Consider the following 16,902-nt stretch of genomic DNA (forward strand, 5'->3'; position numbering starts at 1 on the left):
AGATAGTCTACGTTGTTTTGAGTGTGGGGATTTGAGGCGTAACTGCTTTGCCTGCCCACATAAAGGCCGTAGACAATGTGAAGGTAGTGGGCGAGGTCAACGTGCAGGGGGCAATGAGATGCAGACAGCAGGGGCCTAGTCATGTTATAGATGATGGTGTAGATGAGACTGGGTCTAGTCATGTTATAAATGGTGGTGTAGATGAGACTGGGTCTAGTCAGGTTATGGATGGAGATGTAGCTGAGGCTGGGTCTAGTCATGTTATAAATGGTGGTGTAGATGAGACTGGGTCTAGTCAGGTTATGGATGGAGATGTAGCTGAGGCTGAGTCTAGTCAGGTTATAGATGGTGGTGTAGATGAGGCTGGGTCTAGTCATGTTATAAATGGTGGTGTAGATGAGACTGGGTCTAGTCAGGTTATAGATGGTGGTGTAGATGAGGCTGGGTCTAGTCATGTTATAAATGGTGGTGTAGATGAGACTGGGTCTAGTCAGGTTATGGATGGAGATGTAGCTGAGGCTGAGTCTAGTCAGGTTATAGATGGTGGTGTAGATGAGGCTGGGTCTAGTCATGTTATAAATGGTGGTGTAGATGAGACTGGGTCTAGTCATGTTACAGATGGTGGTGTAGATGAGACTGGGTCTAGTCATGCTATAGATGGTGGTGTAGATGAGACTGGGTCTAGTCATGCTATAGATGGAGATGTAGCTGAGGCTGGGTCTAGTCAGGTTATAGATGGTGATGTAGATGAGACTGGGTCTAGTCATGCTATAGATGGAGATGTAGCTGAGGCTGGGTCTAGTCATGCTATAGATGGAGATGTAGCTGAGGCTGGGTCTAGTCATGCTATAGATGGAGATGTAGCTGAGGCTGGGTCTAGTCATGCTATAGATGGAGATGTAGCTGAGGCTGGGTCTAGTCAGGTTATAGATGGAGATGTAGCTGAGGCTGGGTCTAGTTATGTTATAGATGGAGATGTAGCTGAGGCTTGGTCTAGTCAGGTTGTAGATGGAGATGTAGCTGAGGCTGGGTCTAGTCAGGTTATAGATGGAGATGTAGCTGAGGCTGGGTCTAGTAAGCTTATAGATGGAGATGTAGCTGAGGCTGGGTCTAGTCAGGTTGTAGATGGAGATGCAGCTGAGGCTGGGTCTAGTCATGCTATAGATGGAGATGTAGCTGAGGCTGGGTCTAGTCAGGTTGTAGATGATGGTGTAGATGAGACTGGGTCTAGTCATGCTATAGATGGAGATGTAGCTGAGGCTGGGTCTAGTCAGGTTATAGATGGTGGTGTAGATGAGGCTGGGTCTAGTCATGTTATAAATGGTGGTGTAGATGAGACTGGGTCTAGTCATGTTACAGATGGTGGTGTAGATGAGACTGGGTCTAGTCATGCTATAGATGGTGGTGTAGATGAGACTGGGTCTAGTCATGCTATAGATGGAGATGTAGCTGAGGCTGGGTCTAGTCAGGTTATAGATGGTGATGTAGATGAGACTGGGTCTAGTCATGCTATAGATGGAGATGTAGCTGAGGCTGGGTCTAGTCATGCTATAGATGGAGATGTAGCTGAGGCTGGGGCTGTTGTTTCATTCCGTGTTCATGTTTCTGAATAACAATGAGCAACAGTTAAACTTCCCTTTTAAAGTTAGGCATGGGGAGGGGCTCTATGCAGGGGTTGCCAGCACAGATAGTCTACGTTGTTTTGAGTGTGGGGATTTGAGGCGTAACTGCTTTGCCTGCCCACATAAAGGCCGTAGACAATGTGAAGGTAGTGGGCGAGGTCAACGTGCAGGGGGCAATGAGATGCAGACAGCAGGGGCCTAGTCATGTTATAGATGATGGTGTAGATGAGACTGGGTCTAGTCATGTTATAAATGGTGGTGTAGATGAGACTGGGTCTAGTCAGGTTATGGATGGAGATGTAGCTGAGGCTGGGTCTAGTCATGTTATAAATGGTGGTGTAGATGAGACTGGGTCTAGTCAGGTTATGGATGGAGATGTAGCTGAGGCTGAGTCTAGTCAGGTTATAGATGGTGGTGTAGATGAGGCTGGGTCTAGTCATGTTATAAATGGTGGTGTAGATGAGACTGGGTCTAGTCAGGTTATAGATGGTGGTGTAGATGAGGCTGGGTCTAGTCATGTTATAAATGGTGGTGTAGATGAGACTGGGTCTAGTCAGGTTATGGATGGAGATGTAGCTGAGGCTGAGTCTAGTCAGGTTATAGATGGTGGTGTAGATGAGGCTGGGTCTAGTCATGTTATAAATGGTGGTGTAGATGAGACTGGGTCTAGTCATGTTACAGATGGTGGTGTAGATGAGACTGGGTCTAGTCATGCTATAGATGGTGGTGTAGATGAGACTGGGTCTAGTCATGCTATAGATGGAGATGTAGCTGAGGCTGGGTCTAGTCAGGTTATAGATGGTGATGTAGATGAGACTGGGTCTAGTCATGCTATAGATGGAGATGTAGCTGAGGCTGGGTCTAGTCATGCTATAGATGGAGATGTAGCTGAGGCTGGGTCTAGTCATGCTATAGATGGAGATGTAGCTGAGGCTGGGTCTAGTCAGGTTGTAGATGGAGATGCAGCTGAGGCTGGGTCTAGTCATGCTATAGATGGAGATGTAGCTGAGGCTGGGTCTAGTCAGGTTGTAGATGATGGTGTAGATGAGACTGGGTCTAGTCATGCTATAGATGGAGATGTAGCTGAGGCTGGGTCTAGTCAGGTTATAGATGGTGGTGTAGATGAGGCTGGGTCTAGTCATGTTATAAATGGTGGTGTAGATGAGACTGGGTCTAGTCATGTTACAGATGGTGGTGTAGATGAGACTGGGTCTAGTCATGCTATAGATGGTGGTGTAGATGAGACTGGGTCTAGTCATGCTATAGATGGAGATGTAGCTGAGGCTGGGTCTAGTCAGGTTATAGATGGTGATGTAGATGAGACTGGGTCTAGTCATGCTATAGATGGAGATGTAGCTGAGGCTGGGTCTAGTCATGCTATAGATGGAGATGTAGCTGAGGCTGGGTCTAGTCATGCTATAGATGGAGATGTAGCTGAGGCTGGGTCTAGTCATGCTATAGATGGAGATGTAGCTGAGGCTGGGTCTAGTCAGGTTATAGATGGAGATGTAGCTGAGGCTGGGTCTAGTTATGTTATAGATGGAGATGTAGCTGAGGCTTGGTCTAGTCAGGTTGTAGATGGAGATGTAGCTGAGGCTGGGTCTAGTCAGGTTATAGATGGAGATGTAGCTGAGGCTGGGTCTAGTAAGCTTATAGATGGAGATGTAGCTGAGGCTGGGTCTAGTCAGGTTGTAGATGGAGATGCAGCTGAGGCTGGGTCTAGTCATGCTATAGATGGAGATGTAGCTGAGGCTGGGTCTAGTCAGGTTGTAGATGATGGTGTAGATGAGACTGGGTCTAGTCATGCTATAGATGGAGATGTAGCTGAGGCTGGGTCTAGTCAGGTTGTAGATGGAGATGCAGCTGAGACTGGGTCTAGTCATGCTATAGATGGAGATGCAGCTGAGACTGGGTCTAGTCATGCTATAGATGGAGATGTAGCTGAGGCTGGGTCTAGTCAGGTTATAGATGGAGATGTAGCTGAGGCTGGGTCTAGTCAGGTTGTAGATGGAGATGTAGCTGAGGCTGGGTCTAGTCAGGTTATAGATGGAGATGTAGCTGAGGCTGGGTCTAGTCAGGTTATAGATGGAGATGTAGCTGAGGCTGGGTCTAGTAAGCTTATAGATGGAGATGTAGCTGAGGCTGGGTCTAGTCAGGTTGTAGATGGAGATGCAGCTGAGGCTGGGTCTAGTCATGCTATAGATGGAGATGTAGCTGAGGCTGGGTCTAGTCAGGTTGTAGATGATGGTGTAGATGAGACTGGGTCTAGTCATGCTATAGATGGAGATGTAGCTGAGGCTGGGTCTAGTCAGGTTGTAGATGGAGATGCAGCTGAGACTGGGTCTAGTCATGCTATAGATGGAGATGCAGCTGAGACTGGGTCTAGTCATGCTATAGATGGAGATGTAGCTGAGGCTGGGTCAAGGAGATGGATGCTCCCAGCTCCTTCTTCTTTGGTTTGGAAAGACAGATCGGTGAAGCCAAGGGTATTCATTGTTTACGGCTGTCCGGCGCCGACAGAGATGGCCGCCTCGCTTCGCGTTCCTAGGAAACTATGCAGTTTTTTGTTTTTTTTACGTGTTATTTCTTACATTAGTACCCCAGGTCATCTTAGGTTTCATTACATACAGTCGAGAAGAACTACTGAATATAAGATCAGCGTCAACTCACCATCAGTACGACCAAGAATATGTTTTCCGCGACGCGGATCCTGTGTTCTGCCTTACAAACAGGACAACGGAATGGATCGCATGCAGCGACCCAAGAAAACGACTCCGAAAAAGAGGGAAACGTAGCGGTCTTCTGGTCAGACTCCAGACAAGGGCGCATCGCGCACCACTCCCCAGCATTCTTCTTGCCAATGTCCAGTCTCTTGACAACAAGGTTGATGAAATCCGAGCAAGGGTAGCATTCCAGAGGGACATCAGAGACTGCAACGTTCTCTGCTTCACGGAAACATGGCTTACTGGACGCTATCCGATGCGGTGCAGCCAACGGGTTTCTCCACGCATCGCGCCGACAGAAACAAACATCTTTCTGGTAAGAAGAGTGGCGGGGGCGTATGCCTCATGACTAACGAGACATGGTGTGATGAAGGAAACATACAGGAACTCAAATCCTTCTGTTCACCTGATTTAGAATTCCTCACAATCAAATGTAGACCGCATTATCTTCCAAGAGAATTCTCTTTGATTATAATCACAGCCGTATATATCCCCCCCCCAAGCAGACACATCGATGGCTCTGAACAAACTTTATTTAACTCTTTGCAAACTGGAAACCATTTATCCGGAGGCTGCATTCATTTTAGCTGGGGATTTTAACAAAGCTAATCTGAAAACAAGACTCCCTAAATTTTATCAGCATATTGATTGCGCAACCAGGGGTGGTAAAACCTTGGATCATTGTTACTCTAACTTCCGCGACGCATATAAGGCCCTGCACCGCCCCCTTTTCGGAAAAGCTGACCACGACTCCATTTTGTTGATCCCTGCCTACAGGCAGAAACTTAAACAAGAGGCTCCCACGCTGAGGTCTGTCCAACGCTGGTCAGACCAAGCTGACTCCACACTCCAAGACTGCTTCCATCACGTGGACTGGGACATGTTTCGTATTGCGTCAGATAAAAATATTGACGAATACGCTGATTCGGTGTGCGAGTTCATTAGAACGTGCGTTGAAGATGTCGTTCCCATAGCAACGATAAAAACATTCCCTAACCAGAAAGCGTTGATTGATGGCAGCATTCGCGTGAAACTGAAAGCGCAAACCACTGCTTTTAATCAGGGCAAGGTGTCTGGCAACATGACCGAATACAAACAGTGCAGCTATTCCCTCCGCAAGGCTATTAAACAAGCTAAGCGTCAGTACAGAGACAAAGTAGAATCTCAATTCAACGACTCAGACACAAGAGGCATGTGGCAGGGTCTACAGTCAATCACGGACTACAAGAAGAAACCCAGCCCAGTCACGGACCAGGATGTCTTGCTCCCAGGCAGACTAAATAACTTTTTTGCCCGCTTTGAGGACAATACAGTGCCACTGGCACGGCCTGCAACGAAAACATGCGGTCTCTCCTTCACTGCAGCCGAGGTGAGTAAGACATTTAAACGTGTTAACCCTCGCAAGGCTGCAGGCCCAGACGGCATCCCTAGCCGCGCCCTCAGAGCATGCGCAGACCAGCTGGCCGGTGTGTTTACGGACATATTCAATCAGTCCCTATACCAGTCTGCTGTTCCCACATGCTTCAAGAGGGCCACCATTGTTCCTGTTCCCAAGAAAGCTAAGGTAACTGAGCTAAACGACTACCGCCCCGTAGCACTCACTTCCGTCATCATGAAGTGCTTTGAGAGACTAGTCAAGGACCATATCACCTCCACCCTACCTGACACCCAAGACCCACTCCAATTTGCTTACCGCCCAAATAGGTCCACAGACGATGCAATCTCAACCACACTGCACACTGCCCTAACCCACCTGGACAAGAGGAATACCTATGTGAGAATGCTGTTCATCGACTACAGCTCGGCATTCAACACCATAGTACCCTCCAAGCTCGTCATCAAGCTCGAGACCCTGGGTCTCGACCCCGCCCTGTGCAACTGGGTACTGGACTTCCTGACGGGCCGCCCCCAGGTGGTGAGGGTAGGCAACAACATCTCCTCCCCGCTGATCCTCAACACGGGGGCCCCACAAGGGTGCGTTCTGAGCCCTCTCCTGTACTCCCTGTTCACCCACGACTGCGTGGCCACGCACGCCTCCAACTCAATCGTCAAGTTTGCGGACGACACGACAGTGGTAGGCTTGATTACCAACAACGACGAGACGGCCTACAGGGAGGAGGTGAGGGCCCTCGGAGTGTGGTGTCAGGAAAATAACCTCACACTCAACGTCAACAAAACTAAGGAGATGATTGTGGACTTCAGGAAACAGCAGAGGGAACACCCCCCTATCCACATCGATGGAACAGTAGTGGAGAGGGTAGCAAGTTTTAAGTTCCTCGGCATACACATCACAGACAAACTGAATTGGTCCACTCACACTGACAGCGTCGTGAAGAAGGCGCAGCAGCGCCTCTTCAACCTCAGGAGGCTGAAGAAATTCGGCTTGTCACCAAAAGCACTCACAAACTTCTACAGATGCACAATCGAGAGCATCCCGGCGGGCTGTATCACCGCCTGGTACGGCAACTGCTCCACCCTCAACCGTAAGGCTCTCCAGAGGGTAGTGAGGTCTGCACAACGCATCACCGGGGGCAAACTACCTGCCCTCCAGGACACCTACACCACCCGATGTTACAGGAAGGCCATAAAGATCATCAAGGACATCAACCACCCGAACCACTGCCTGTTCACCCCGCTATCATCCAGAAGGCGAGGTCAGTACAGGTGCATCAAAGCTGGGACCGAGAGACTGAAAAACAGCTTCTATCTCAAGGCCATCAGACTTTTAAACAGCCACCACTAACATTGAGTGGCTGCTGCCAACACACTGTCATTGACACTGACCCAACTCCAGCCACTTTAATAATGGGAATTGATGGGAAATGATGTAAATATATCACTAGCCACTTTAAACAATGCTACCTTATATAATGTTACTTACCCTACATTATTCATCTCATATGCATACGTATATACTGTACTCTACATCATCGACTGCATCCTTATGTAATACATGTATCACTAGCCACTTTAACTATGCCACTTTGTTTACTTTGTCTACATACTCATCTCATATGTATATACTGTACTCGATACCATCTACTGTATGCTGCTCTGTACCATCACTCATTCATATATCCTTATGTACATATTCTTTATCCCCTTACACTGTGTATAAGACAGTAGTTTTGGAATTGTTAGTTATATTACTTGTTGGTTATCACTGCATTGTCGGAACTAGAAGCACAAGCATTTCGCTACACTCGCATTAACATCTGCTAACCATGTGTATGTGACAAATAACATTTGATTTGATTTGATTTGAGATGTGGGAGCTGACTTTTATACTGAGTTGTATAGGGCAGAACTGTGTGATCCCATGTGTACTCAGGTTTTGTTTTCAGAACCCTAAACTATCTCTGGCAAAAAGGAATGAAATGGACATTCCCCTGTTGTCCCATGAACTGGCAGAGGCCGTAACCCAGATGTCCCCCTGCCGTGCCCCGGGGGTCGATGGATTTTTTTAAATTCTGAGGAATATTTGGACTTGACTTCTTTTGTGTGTTGAGTGAGTGTGTCGGGGTAGGAGAGCTGTCGTCGGGTGGCTCTGACTCTCCTGCACAATAAAAGGGACTTGTTTGAACTTAAGAACTGGAGGCCTGTGGCATTGCTCTGTGCGGACTACAACATATTTGCCAAGGTCTTCTCTAACCTACTGAAGTCCCATCTGGTCTCTATAGTACACAAGGACCAGACATATTGTGTACCAAAACGTTCAATCATAGACATCTTGTTCTTAATCAGGGACATGTTGAGAGTTTCTAATGTGAACTGTGGAAGGGCTTAACATTTTGGGGATGTACCTGGGCTCAGAGAGGTGGGTCAGGAAGAACTGGGAGGGGCTGTCACATGTCCTGGTGTCAAGACTGGCCAGGTGGAGGTGGCTCTTCTTACAAGTGTCATATAGAGGGAGGTGATAATCAACAACGTGGCGGTATCCTCCCTGTGGCAGCTGGCGGTTTAGGGTTGAACTGGCAGCTGTTCATCATGAGGCTGGAGAGGCTGAATATAGCAGGTCTCTCTGATTTTTATTCCGCGGTGCCCAAGGGCCTGGCAGCTGCTGAGGCCCAAACAAGAAGTGGGCGTGGAGCCTGGGCTGTGCGTGTGGGAGGAGCCTATCTTCCACAAACCATCCATCCTTTTGAGATCGGTTCAGTTGGCCACCCTGCAGAGGCGACTGACGGCAGCGGGTTTACTAAGGCTGGGTGACCTGAGACTGCTGAGAGAGGAGGGGTGGAAAACCCTGGAAGTCCTGGCACAACAAACAGGACTAACATCCCCGAAGGGGGAGGGGCCAACAGTGTTTCCGCCACTGCAGGTGACGGTAGAGACTGGGGACTGGCAAAGGGGTCTGGAGGACTTGTTAGATTTTAACACTCTGAGCCTGGGGGAGTTTGAATATGCGGGAGGTAAAGCCCTCTACAACCTCTGCATTAAGGTGAGGAACATTAGGAGCCTAACAGGAGTGAAGGCACATCAGTGGCAGTGGGTATGTGGGGCGGAGAGTATGGTGGGTTTTAGATGGAGGGGGCTCTACAAACCCCCAGCACCATAGAGGTCAGGGGACCTCAAGTGGAGGGTTCTACATGGAGCCCTGGACAGTAACAGCTGGTTGGTACGGGTTGAACCGGGAGTCGGAACCGGGAGTGTCCTTTCTGTGTCATGAGTGAAACTGTGCATCATGTGTTTTCTGTGTACGCCAGGTAATACCATTAATGTCTCTGGAATGTTTGTGTGAGAGGTTGGGGGTGGAGTTTACTGTTGGGATGTTTGTGTGAGAGGTTGGGGGTGGAGTTTACTGTTGGGATGTTTGTGTGAGAGGTTGGGGGTGGAGTTTACTGTTGGGATGTTTGTGTGAGAGGTTGGGGTGGAGTTTACTGTTGGGATGTTTGTGTGAGAGGTTGGGGGTGGAGTTTACTGTTGGGATGTTTGTGTGAGAGGTTGGGGGTGGAGTTTACTGTTGGGATGTTTGTGTGAGAGGTTGGGGTGGAGTTTACTGTTGGGACGTTTGTGTGAGAGGTTGGGGGTGGAGTTTACTGTTGGGATGTTTGTGTGAGAGGTTGGGGGTGGAGTTTACTGTTGGGATGTTTTTAATGAATGCAGGTATTCGAAGAAGGAAAAGGCCAAACGTGTCAAACGTGTGTTGTAGAAGTGGTTATTGTTATTGTGATGTGTGGTGATGTTTTGTGTTGTGGGGTAGAGGGCAAGGTGAGGATGCAGTACAGGGGATATTTGTTTTTTAAAGGTGGTTGGGGGGGGGTAATGTGGTGAGGTTTTAATTAAATGAGGATGTTTCATTAAAGAAAGACAAACAGTCAAAAGTCTCTCTCTCTTCTCTCAATTCAATTCAAATGGTCCCCATCTCTCTCTCTCCCCCCTCTTCCTATCTCTCTCTCCCCCCTCTTCCTATCTCTCTCTCTCCCTGCTACATCTCTCTTTTCCCCCATTTCTCTCTCTTTCTCTCTCTATTCCCGCCATGAATATTCTAACCTGTCAGCTAATGTTGTCATTGTTTTGGTGTGTTGTCTAGAGTGCGGCTGTGTGAATGGAGAGTGTAACAACGGTCCTGATGGGAACGGAGAGTGCTACTGCCAGCCGCCGTACACTGGACCCAGGTGTGAACAAGGTAACCCCGCCCTCCTTTACATCAGATACAGTGGGGCAAAAAAAAGTATTTAGTCAGCCACCAATTGTGCAAGTCCTCCCACTTAAAAAGATGAGATAGGCCTGTAATTTTCATCACAGGTACACATTTTCCACCATAATTTGCAAATATATTAATAAAAAATCCTACAATGTGATATTCTGGATTTTTTCTTCTAATTTTGTCTGTCATAATTGAAGTGTACCTATGATGAAAATTACAGGCCTCTCTCATCTTTTTAAGTGGGAGGACTTGCACAATTGGTGGCTGACTAAATACTTTTTTGTCCCACTGTACATGAATGGGTTGTGCCCCAAATAACACCCTATCCCCTAAATAGTCCACTTCTTTTGGCCAGAGCTCTATGGGCCCTAGTCAAAAGTAGTGCACTATGTAGGGAATAGGGTGCCATTTGTGATGCAGCTCAGATAATAGTCCATTGATAGTCACCCTTACAAAAAACGTGATGATTTCACGTGTTAAAACTTTTTTTTTTGAAGACCTGATCACGTTTATCACATATGTAGTTTCATGTTGTTTTACATGTTGTCACGTTTATCACATATGTAGTTTCATGTAGTTACATGTTGTGTTACATGTTGTCACGTTTATCACATATGTAGTTTCATGTAGTTACATGTTGTGTTACATGTTGTGTTACATGTTGTGTTACATATTGTCACGTTTATCACATATGTAGTTTCATGTTATCACATGTTGTCACGTTTATCACATATGTAGTTTCATGTAGTTACATGTTGTGTTACATGTTGTCACGTTTATCACATATGTAGTTTCATGTAGTTACATGTTGTGTTACATGTTGTCACGTTTATCACATATGTAGTTTCATGTTGTGTTACATGTTGTCACGTTTATCACATATGTAGTTTCATGTTGTGTTACATGTTGTCACGTTTATCACATATGTAGTTTCATGTTGTTTTACATGTTGTCACGTTTATCACATATGTAGTTTCATGTTGTGTTACATGTTGTGTTACATGTTGTCACGTTTATCACATATGTAGTTTCATGTTGTGTTACATGTTGTGTTACATGTTGTCACGTTTATCACATATGTAGTTTCATGTTGTGTTACATGTTGTCACGTTTATCACATATGTAGTTTCATGTTGTGTTACATGTTGTCACGTTTATCACATATGTAGTTTCATGTTGTGTTACATGTTGTGTTACATGTTGTCACGTTTATCACATATGTAGTTTCATGTTGTGTTACATGTTGTCACGTTTATCACATATGTAGTTTCATGTAGTTACATGTTGTGTTACATGTTGTCACGTTTATCACATATGTAGTTTCATGTAGTTACATGTTGTGTTACATGTTGTCACGTTTATCACATATGTAGTTTCATGTTGTGTTACATGTTGTCACGTTTATCACATATGTAGTTTCATGTTGTGTTACATGTTGTCACGTTTATCACATATGTAGTTTCATGTTGTGTTACATGTTGTCACGTTTATCACATATGTAGTTTCATGTTGTGTTACATGTTGTCACGTTTATCACATATGTAGTTTCATGTTGTGTTACATGTTGTCACGTTTATCACATATGTAGTTTCATGTTGTGTTACATGTGTGTTACATGTTGTGTTACATGTTGTGTTACATGTTGTCACGTTTATCACATATGTAGTTTCATGTTGTGTTACATATTGTCACGTTTATCACATATGTAGTTTCATGTTGTGTTACATATTGTCACGTTTATCACATATGTAGTTTCATGTAGTTACATGTTGTGTTACATGTTGTCACGTTTATCACATATGTAGTTTCATGTAGTTTCATGTTGTGTTACATGTTGTCACGTTTATCACATATGTAGTTTCATGTTGTGTTACATGTTGTCACGTTTATCACATATGTAGTTTCATGTTGTGTTACATGTTGTCACGTTTATCACATATGTAGTTTCATGTTGTTTTACATGTTGTCACGTTTATCACATATGTAGTTTCATGTTGTGTTACATGTTGTGTTACATGTTGTCACGTTTATCACATATGTAGTTTCATGTTGTGTTACATGTTGTGTTACATGTTGTCACGTTTATCACATATGTAGTTTCATGTTGTGTTACATGTTGTCACGTTTATCACATATGTAGTTTCATGTTGTGTTACATGTTGTCACGTTTATCACATATGTAGTTTCATGTTGTGTTACATGTTGTGTTACATGTTGTCACGTTTATCACATATGTAGTTTCATGTTGTGTTACATGTTGTCACGTTTATCACATATGTAGTTTCATGTAGTTACATGTTGTGTTACATGTTGTCACGTTTATCACATATGTAGTTTCATGTAGTTACATGTTGTGTTACATGTTGTCACGTTTATCACATATGTAGTTTCATGTTGTGTTACATGTTGTCACGTTTATCACATATGTAGTTTCATGTTGTGTTACATGTTGTCACGTTTATCACATATGTAGTTTCATGTTGTGTTACATGTTGTCACGTTTATCACATATGTAGTTTCATGTTGTGTTACATGTTGTCACGTTTATCACATATGTAGTTTCATGTTGTGTTACATGTTGTCACGTTTATCACATATGTAGTTTCATGTTGTGTTACATGTTGTCACGTTTATCACATATGTAGTTTCATGTTGTGTTACATGTGTGTTACATGTTGTGTTACATGTTGTGTTACATGTTGTCACGTTTATCACATATGTAGTTTCATGTTGTGTTACATATTGTCACGTTTATCACATATGTAGTTTCATGTTGTGTTACATGTTGTGTTACATGTTGTCACGTTTATCACATATGTAGTTTCATGTTGTGTTACATATTGTCACGTTTATCACATATGTAGTTTCATGTTGTGTTACATGTTGTCACGTTTATCACATATGTAGTTTCATGTTGTGTTACATGTTGTCACGTTTATCACATATTTATTTTATTTTTTTATTTTTTTATTTCACCTTTATTTAACCAGGTAGGCTAGTTGAGAACAAGTTCTCATTTGCAACTGCGACCTGGCCAAGATAAAGCATAGCAGTGTGAACAGACAACACAGAGTTACACATTGAGTAAACAATTAACAAGTCAATAACACAGTAGAAAAAAAATTGGCAGTCTATATACAATGTGTGCAAAAGGCATGAGGAGGTAGGCGAATAATACAATTTTGCGGATTAGCACTGGAGTGATAAATGATCAGATGGTCATGTACAGGTAGAGATATTGGTGTGCAAAAGAGCAGAAAAGTAAATAAATAAAAAACAGTATAAAAACAGTATGGGAATGAGGTAGGTGATAATGGGTGGGCTATTTACCAATAGACTATGTACAGCTGCAGCGATCGGTTAGCTGCTCGGATAGCTGATGTTTGAAGTTGGTGAGGGAGATAAAAGTCTCCAACTTCAGCGATTTTTGCAGTTTGTTCCAGTCACAGGCAGCAGAGTACTGGAACGAAAGGCGGCCAAATGAGGTGTTGGCTTTAGGGATGATCAGTGAGATACACCTGCTGGAGCGCGTGCTACGGGTGGGTGTTGCCATCGTGACCAGTGAACTGAGATAAGGCGGAGCTTTACCTAGCATGGACTTGTAGATGACCTGGAGCCAGTGGGTCTGGCGACGAATATGTAGCGAGGGCCAGCCGATTAGAGCATACAAGTCGCAGTGGTGGGTGGTATAAGGTGCTTTGGTGACAAAACGGATGGCACTGTGATAGACTGCATCCAGTTTGCTGAGTAGAGTGTTGGAAGCCATTTTGTAGATGACATCGCCGAAGTCGAGGATCGGTAGGATAGTCAGTTTTACTAGGGTGAGCTTGGCGGCGTGAGTGAAGGAGGCTTTGTTGCGGAATAGAAAGTCGACTCTTGATTTGATTTTCGATTGGAGATGTTTGATGTGAGTCTGGAAGGAGAGTTTGCAGTCTAGCCAGACACCTAGGTACTTATAGATGTCCACATATTCTAGGTCGGAACCATCCAGGGTGGTGATGCTAGTCGGGCATGCGGGTGCAGGCAGCGATCGGTTGAAAAGCATGCATTTGGTTTTACTCGCGTTTAAGAGCAGTTGGAGGCCACGGAAGGAGTGCTGTATGGCATTGAAGCTCGTTTGGAGGTTAGATAGCACAGTGTCCAATGACGGGCCGAAAGTATATAGAATGGTGTCGTCTGCGTAGAGGTGGATCAGGGAATCGCCCGCAGCAAGAGCAACATCATTGATATATACAGAGAAAAGAGTCGGCCCGAGAATTGAACCCTGTGGCACCCCCATAGAGACTGCCAGAGGACCGGACAGCATGCCCTCCGATTTGACACACTGAACTCTGTCTGCAAAGTAATTGGTGAACGAGGCAAGGCAGTCATCCGAAAAACCGAGGCTATTGAGTCTGCCGATAAGAATATGGTGATTGACAGAGTCAAAAGCCTTGGCGAGGTCGATGAAGACGGCTGCACAGTACTGTCTTTTATCGATGGCGGTTATGATATCGTTTAGTACCTTGAGCGTGGCTGAGGTGCACCCGTGACCGGCTCGAAACCAGATTGCACAGCGGAGAAGGTACGGTGGGATTCGAGATGGTCAGTGACCTGTTTGTTGACTTGGCTTTCAAGACCTTAGATAGGCAGGGCAGGATGGATATAGGTCTATAGCAGTTTGGGTCCAGGGTGTCTCCCCTTTGAAGAGGGGGATGACTGCGGCAGCTTTCCAATCCTTGGGGATCTCAGACGATATGAAAGAGAGGTTGAACAGGCTGGTAATAGGGGTTGCGACAATGGCGGCAGATAGTTTCAGAAATAGAGGGTCCAGATTGTCAAGCCCAGCTGATTTGTACGGGTCTAGGTTTTGCAGCTCTTTCAGAACATCTGCTATCTGGATTTGGGTAAAGGAGAACCTGGAGAGGCTTGGGCGAGGAGCTGCGGGGGGGGCGGAGCTGTTGGCCGAGGTTGGAGTAGCCAGGCGGAAGGCATGGCCAGCCGTTGAGAAGTGCTTATTGAAGCTTTCGATAATCATGGATTTATCGGTGGAGACCGTGTTACCTAGCCTCAGTGCAGTGGGCAGCTGGGAGGAGGTGCTCTTGTTCTCCATGGACTTCACAGTGTCCCAGAACTTTTTGGAGTTGGAGCTACAGGATGCAAACTTCTGCCTGAAGAAGCTGGCCTTAGCTTTCCTGACTGACTGCGTGTATTGGTTCCTGACTTCCCTGAACAGTTGCATATCACGGGGGCTATTCGATGCTATTGCAGTCCGCCACAGGATGTTTTTGTGCTGGTCGAGGGCAGTCAGGTCTGGAGTGAACCAAGGGCTGTATCTGTTCTTGGTTCTGCATTTTTTGAACGGAGCATGCTTATCTAAAATGGTGAGGAAGTTACTTTTAAAGAATGACCAGGCATCCTCAACTGACGGAATGAGGTCAATGTCGTTCCAGGATACCCGGGCCAGGTCGATTAGAAAGGCCTGCTCACAGAAGTGTTTTAGGGAGCGTTTGACAGTGATAAGGGGTGGTCGTTTGACTGCGGCTCCGTGGCGGATACAGGCAATGAGGCAGTGATCGCTGAGATCCTGGTTGAAGACAGCGGAGGTGTATTTGGAGGGCCAGTTGGTCAGGATGACGTCTATGAGGGTGCCCTTGTTTACAGAGTTAGGGTTGTACCTGGTGGGTTCCTTGATGATTTGAGTGAGATTGAGGGCATCTAGCTTACATTGTAGGACTGCCGGGGTGTTAAGCATATCCCAGTTTAGGTCACCTAACAGAACAAACTCTGAAGCTAGATGGGGGGCGATCAATTCACAAATGGTGTCCAGGGCACAGCTGGGAGCTGAGGGTGGTCGGTAGCAGGCGGCAACAGTGAGAGACTTATTTCTGGAGAGAGTAATTTTCAAAATTAGTAGTTCGAACTGTTTGGGTATGGACCTGGAAAGTATGACCTTACTTTGCAGGCTATCTCTGCAGTAGACTGCAACTCCGCCCCCTTTGGCAGTTCTATCTTGACGGAAGATGTTATAGTTGGGTATGGAAATCTCTGAATTTTTGGTGGCCTTCCTGAGCCAGGATTCAGACACGGCAAGGACATCAGGGTTAGCAGAGTGTGCTAAAGCAGTGAGTAAAACAAACTTAGGGAGGAGGCTTCTGATGTTGACATGCATAAAACCAAGGCTTTTTCGATCACAGAAGTCAACAAATGAGGGTACCTGGGGACATGCAGGGCCTGGCTTTACCTCCACATCACACGCGGAACAGAGAAGGAGTAGTATGAGGGTGCGGCTAAAGGCTATCAAAACTGGTCGCCTAGAGCGTTGGGGGCAGAGGATAAGAGGAGCAGGTTTCTGGGCATGGTAGAATATATTCAGGGCATAATGCGCAGACAGGGGTATGGTGGGGTGCGGGTACAGCGGAGGTAGGCCCAGGCACTGGGTGATGATGAGAGAGGTTGTATCTCTGGACATGCTGGTTGTAATGGGTGAGGTCACCGCATGTGTGGGAGGTGGGACAAAGGAGGTAACAGGGGTATGCGGAGTGGGTCTAGGGGCTCCATTGTGAACTAAAACAATGATAACTAACCTGAACAACAGTATACAAGGCATATTGACATCTGAGAGAGACATACAGCGAGGCATACAGTAATCACAGGTGTTGAATTTGGAAAGCTAGCTAAAAACAGTAGGCGAGGCTAATCCGCTAGCACAACAAACAGCAGGTAAAATGGCGTTGACTAGGCAACGGGGCCGACAGGTAAAACAAACAAGCAGAAAGGAGTACCGTGATTAATGGACAGTCCAGCGTGCGTCAGCTATGTAGCCAAGAGATCAGTGTCCAGGGCGCAGCGGTGGATGGGCAGGGAAGCTGGGCTGGCGAGTGTTATCCAGGTTTTTAAAAAACTAACAATGACTAAATAGCTTGTAGCT

At 45.8% G+C, this 16,902-nt stretch overlaps 1 protein-coding gene across 8 annotated transcripts in view; it reads left to right on the top strand.

Annotated features, from left to right (window-relative positions):
• Positions 1-16,902, top strand: part of stab1 (stabilin 1) — a 284,951-nt gene that overhangs the window by 19,974 nt on the left and 248,075 nt on the right. For all 8 annotated transcript variants that reach the window (XM_065002109.1, XM_065002108.1, XM_065002102.1 and 5 more), the window contains exon 5: positions 9,876-9,971. In XM_065002109.1, coding sequence (XP_064858181.1) covers positions 9,876-9,971 — 96 coding nt within the window. The remainder of the gene's footprint in view (positions 1-9,875; positions 9,972-16,902) is intronic.

Source organism: Oncorhynchus nerka, linkage group LG15 (genome assembly GCF_034236695.1).
Source record: "Oncorhynchus nerka isolate Pitt River linkage group LG15, Oner_Uvic_2.0, whole genome shotgun sequence".
NCBI lineage: Eukaryota > Metazoa > Chordata > Actinopteri > Salmoniformes > Salmonidae > Oncorhynchus > Oncorhynchus nerka.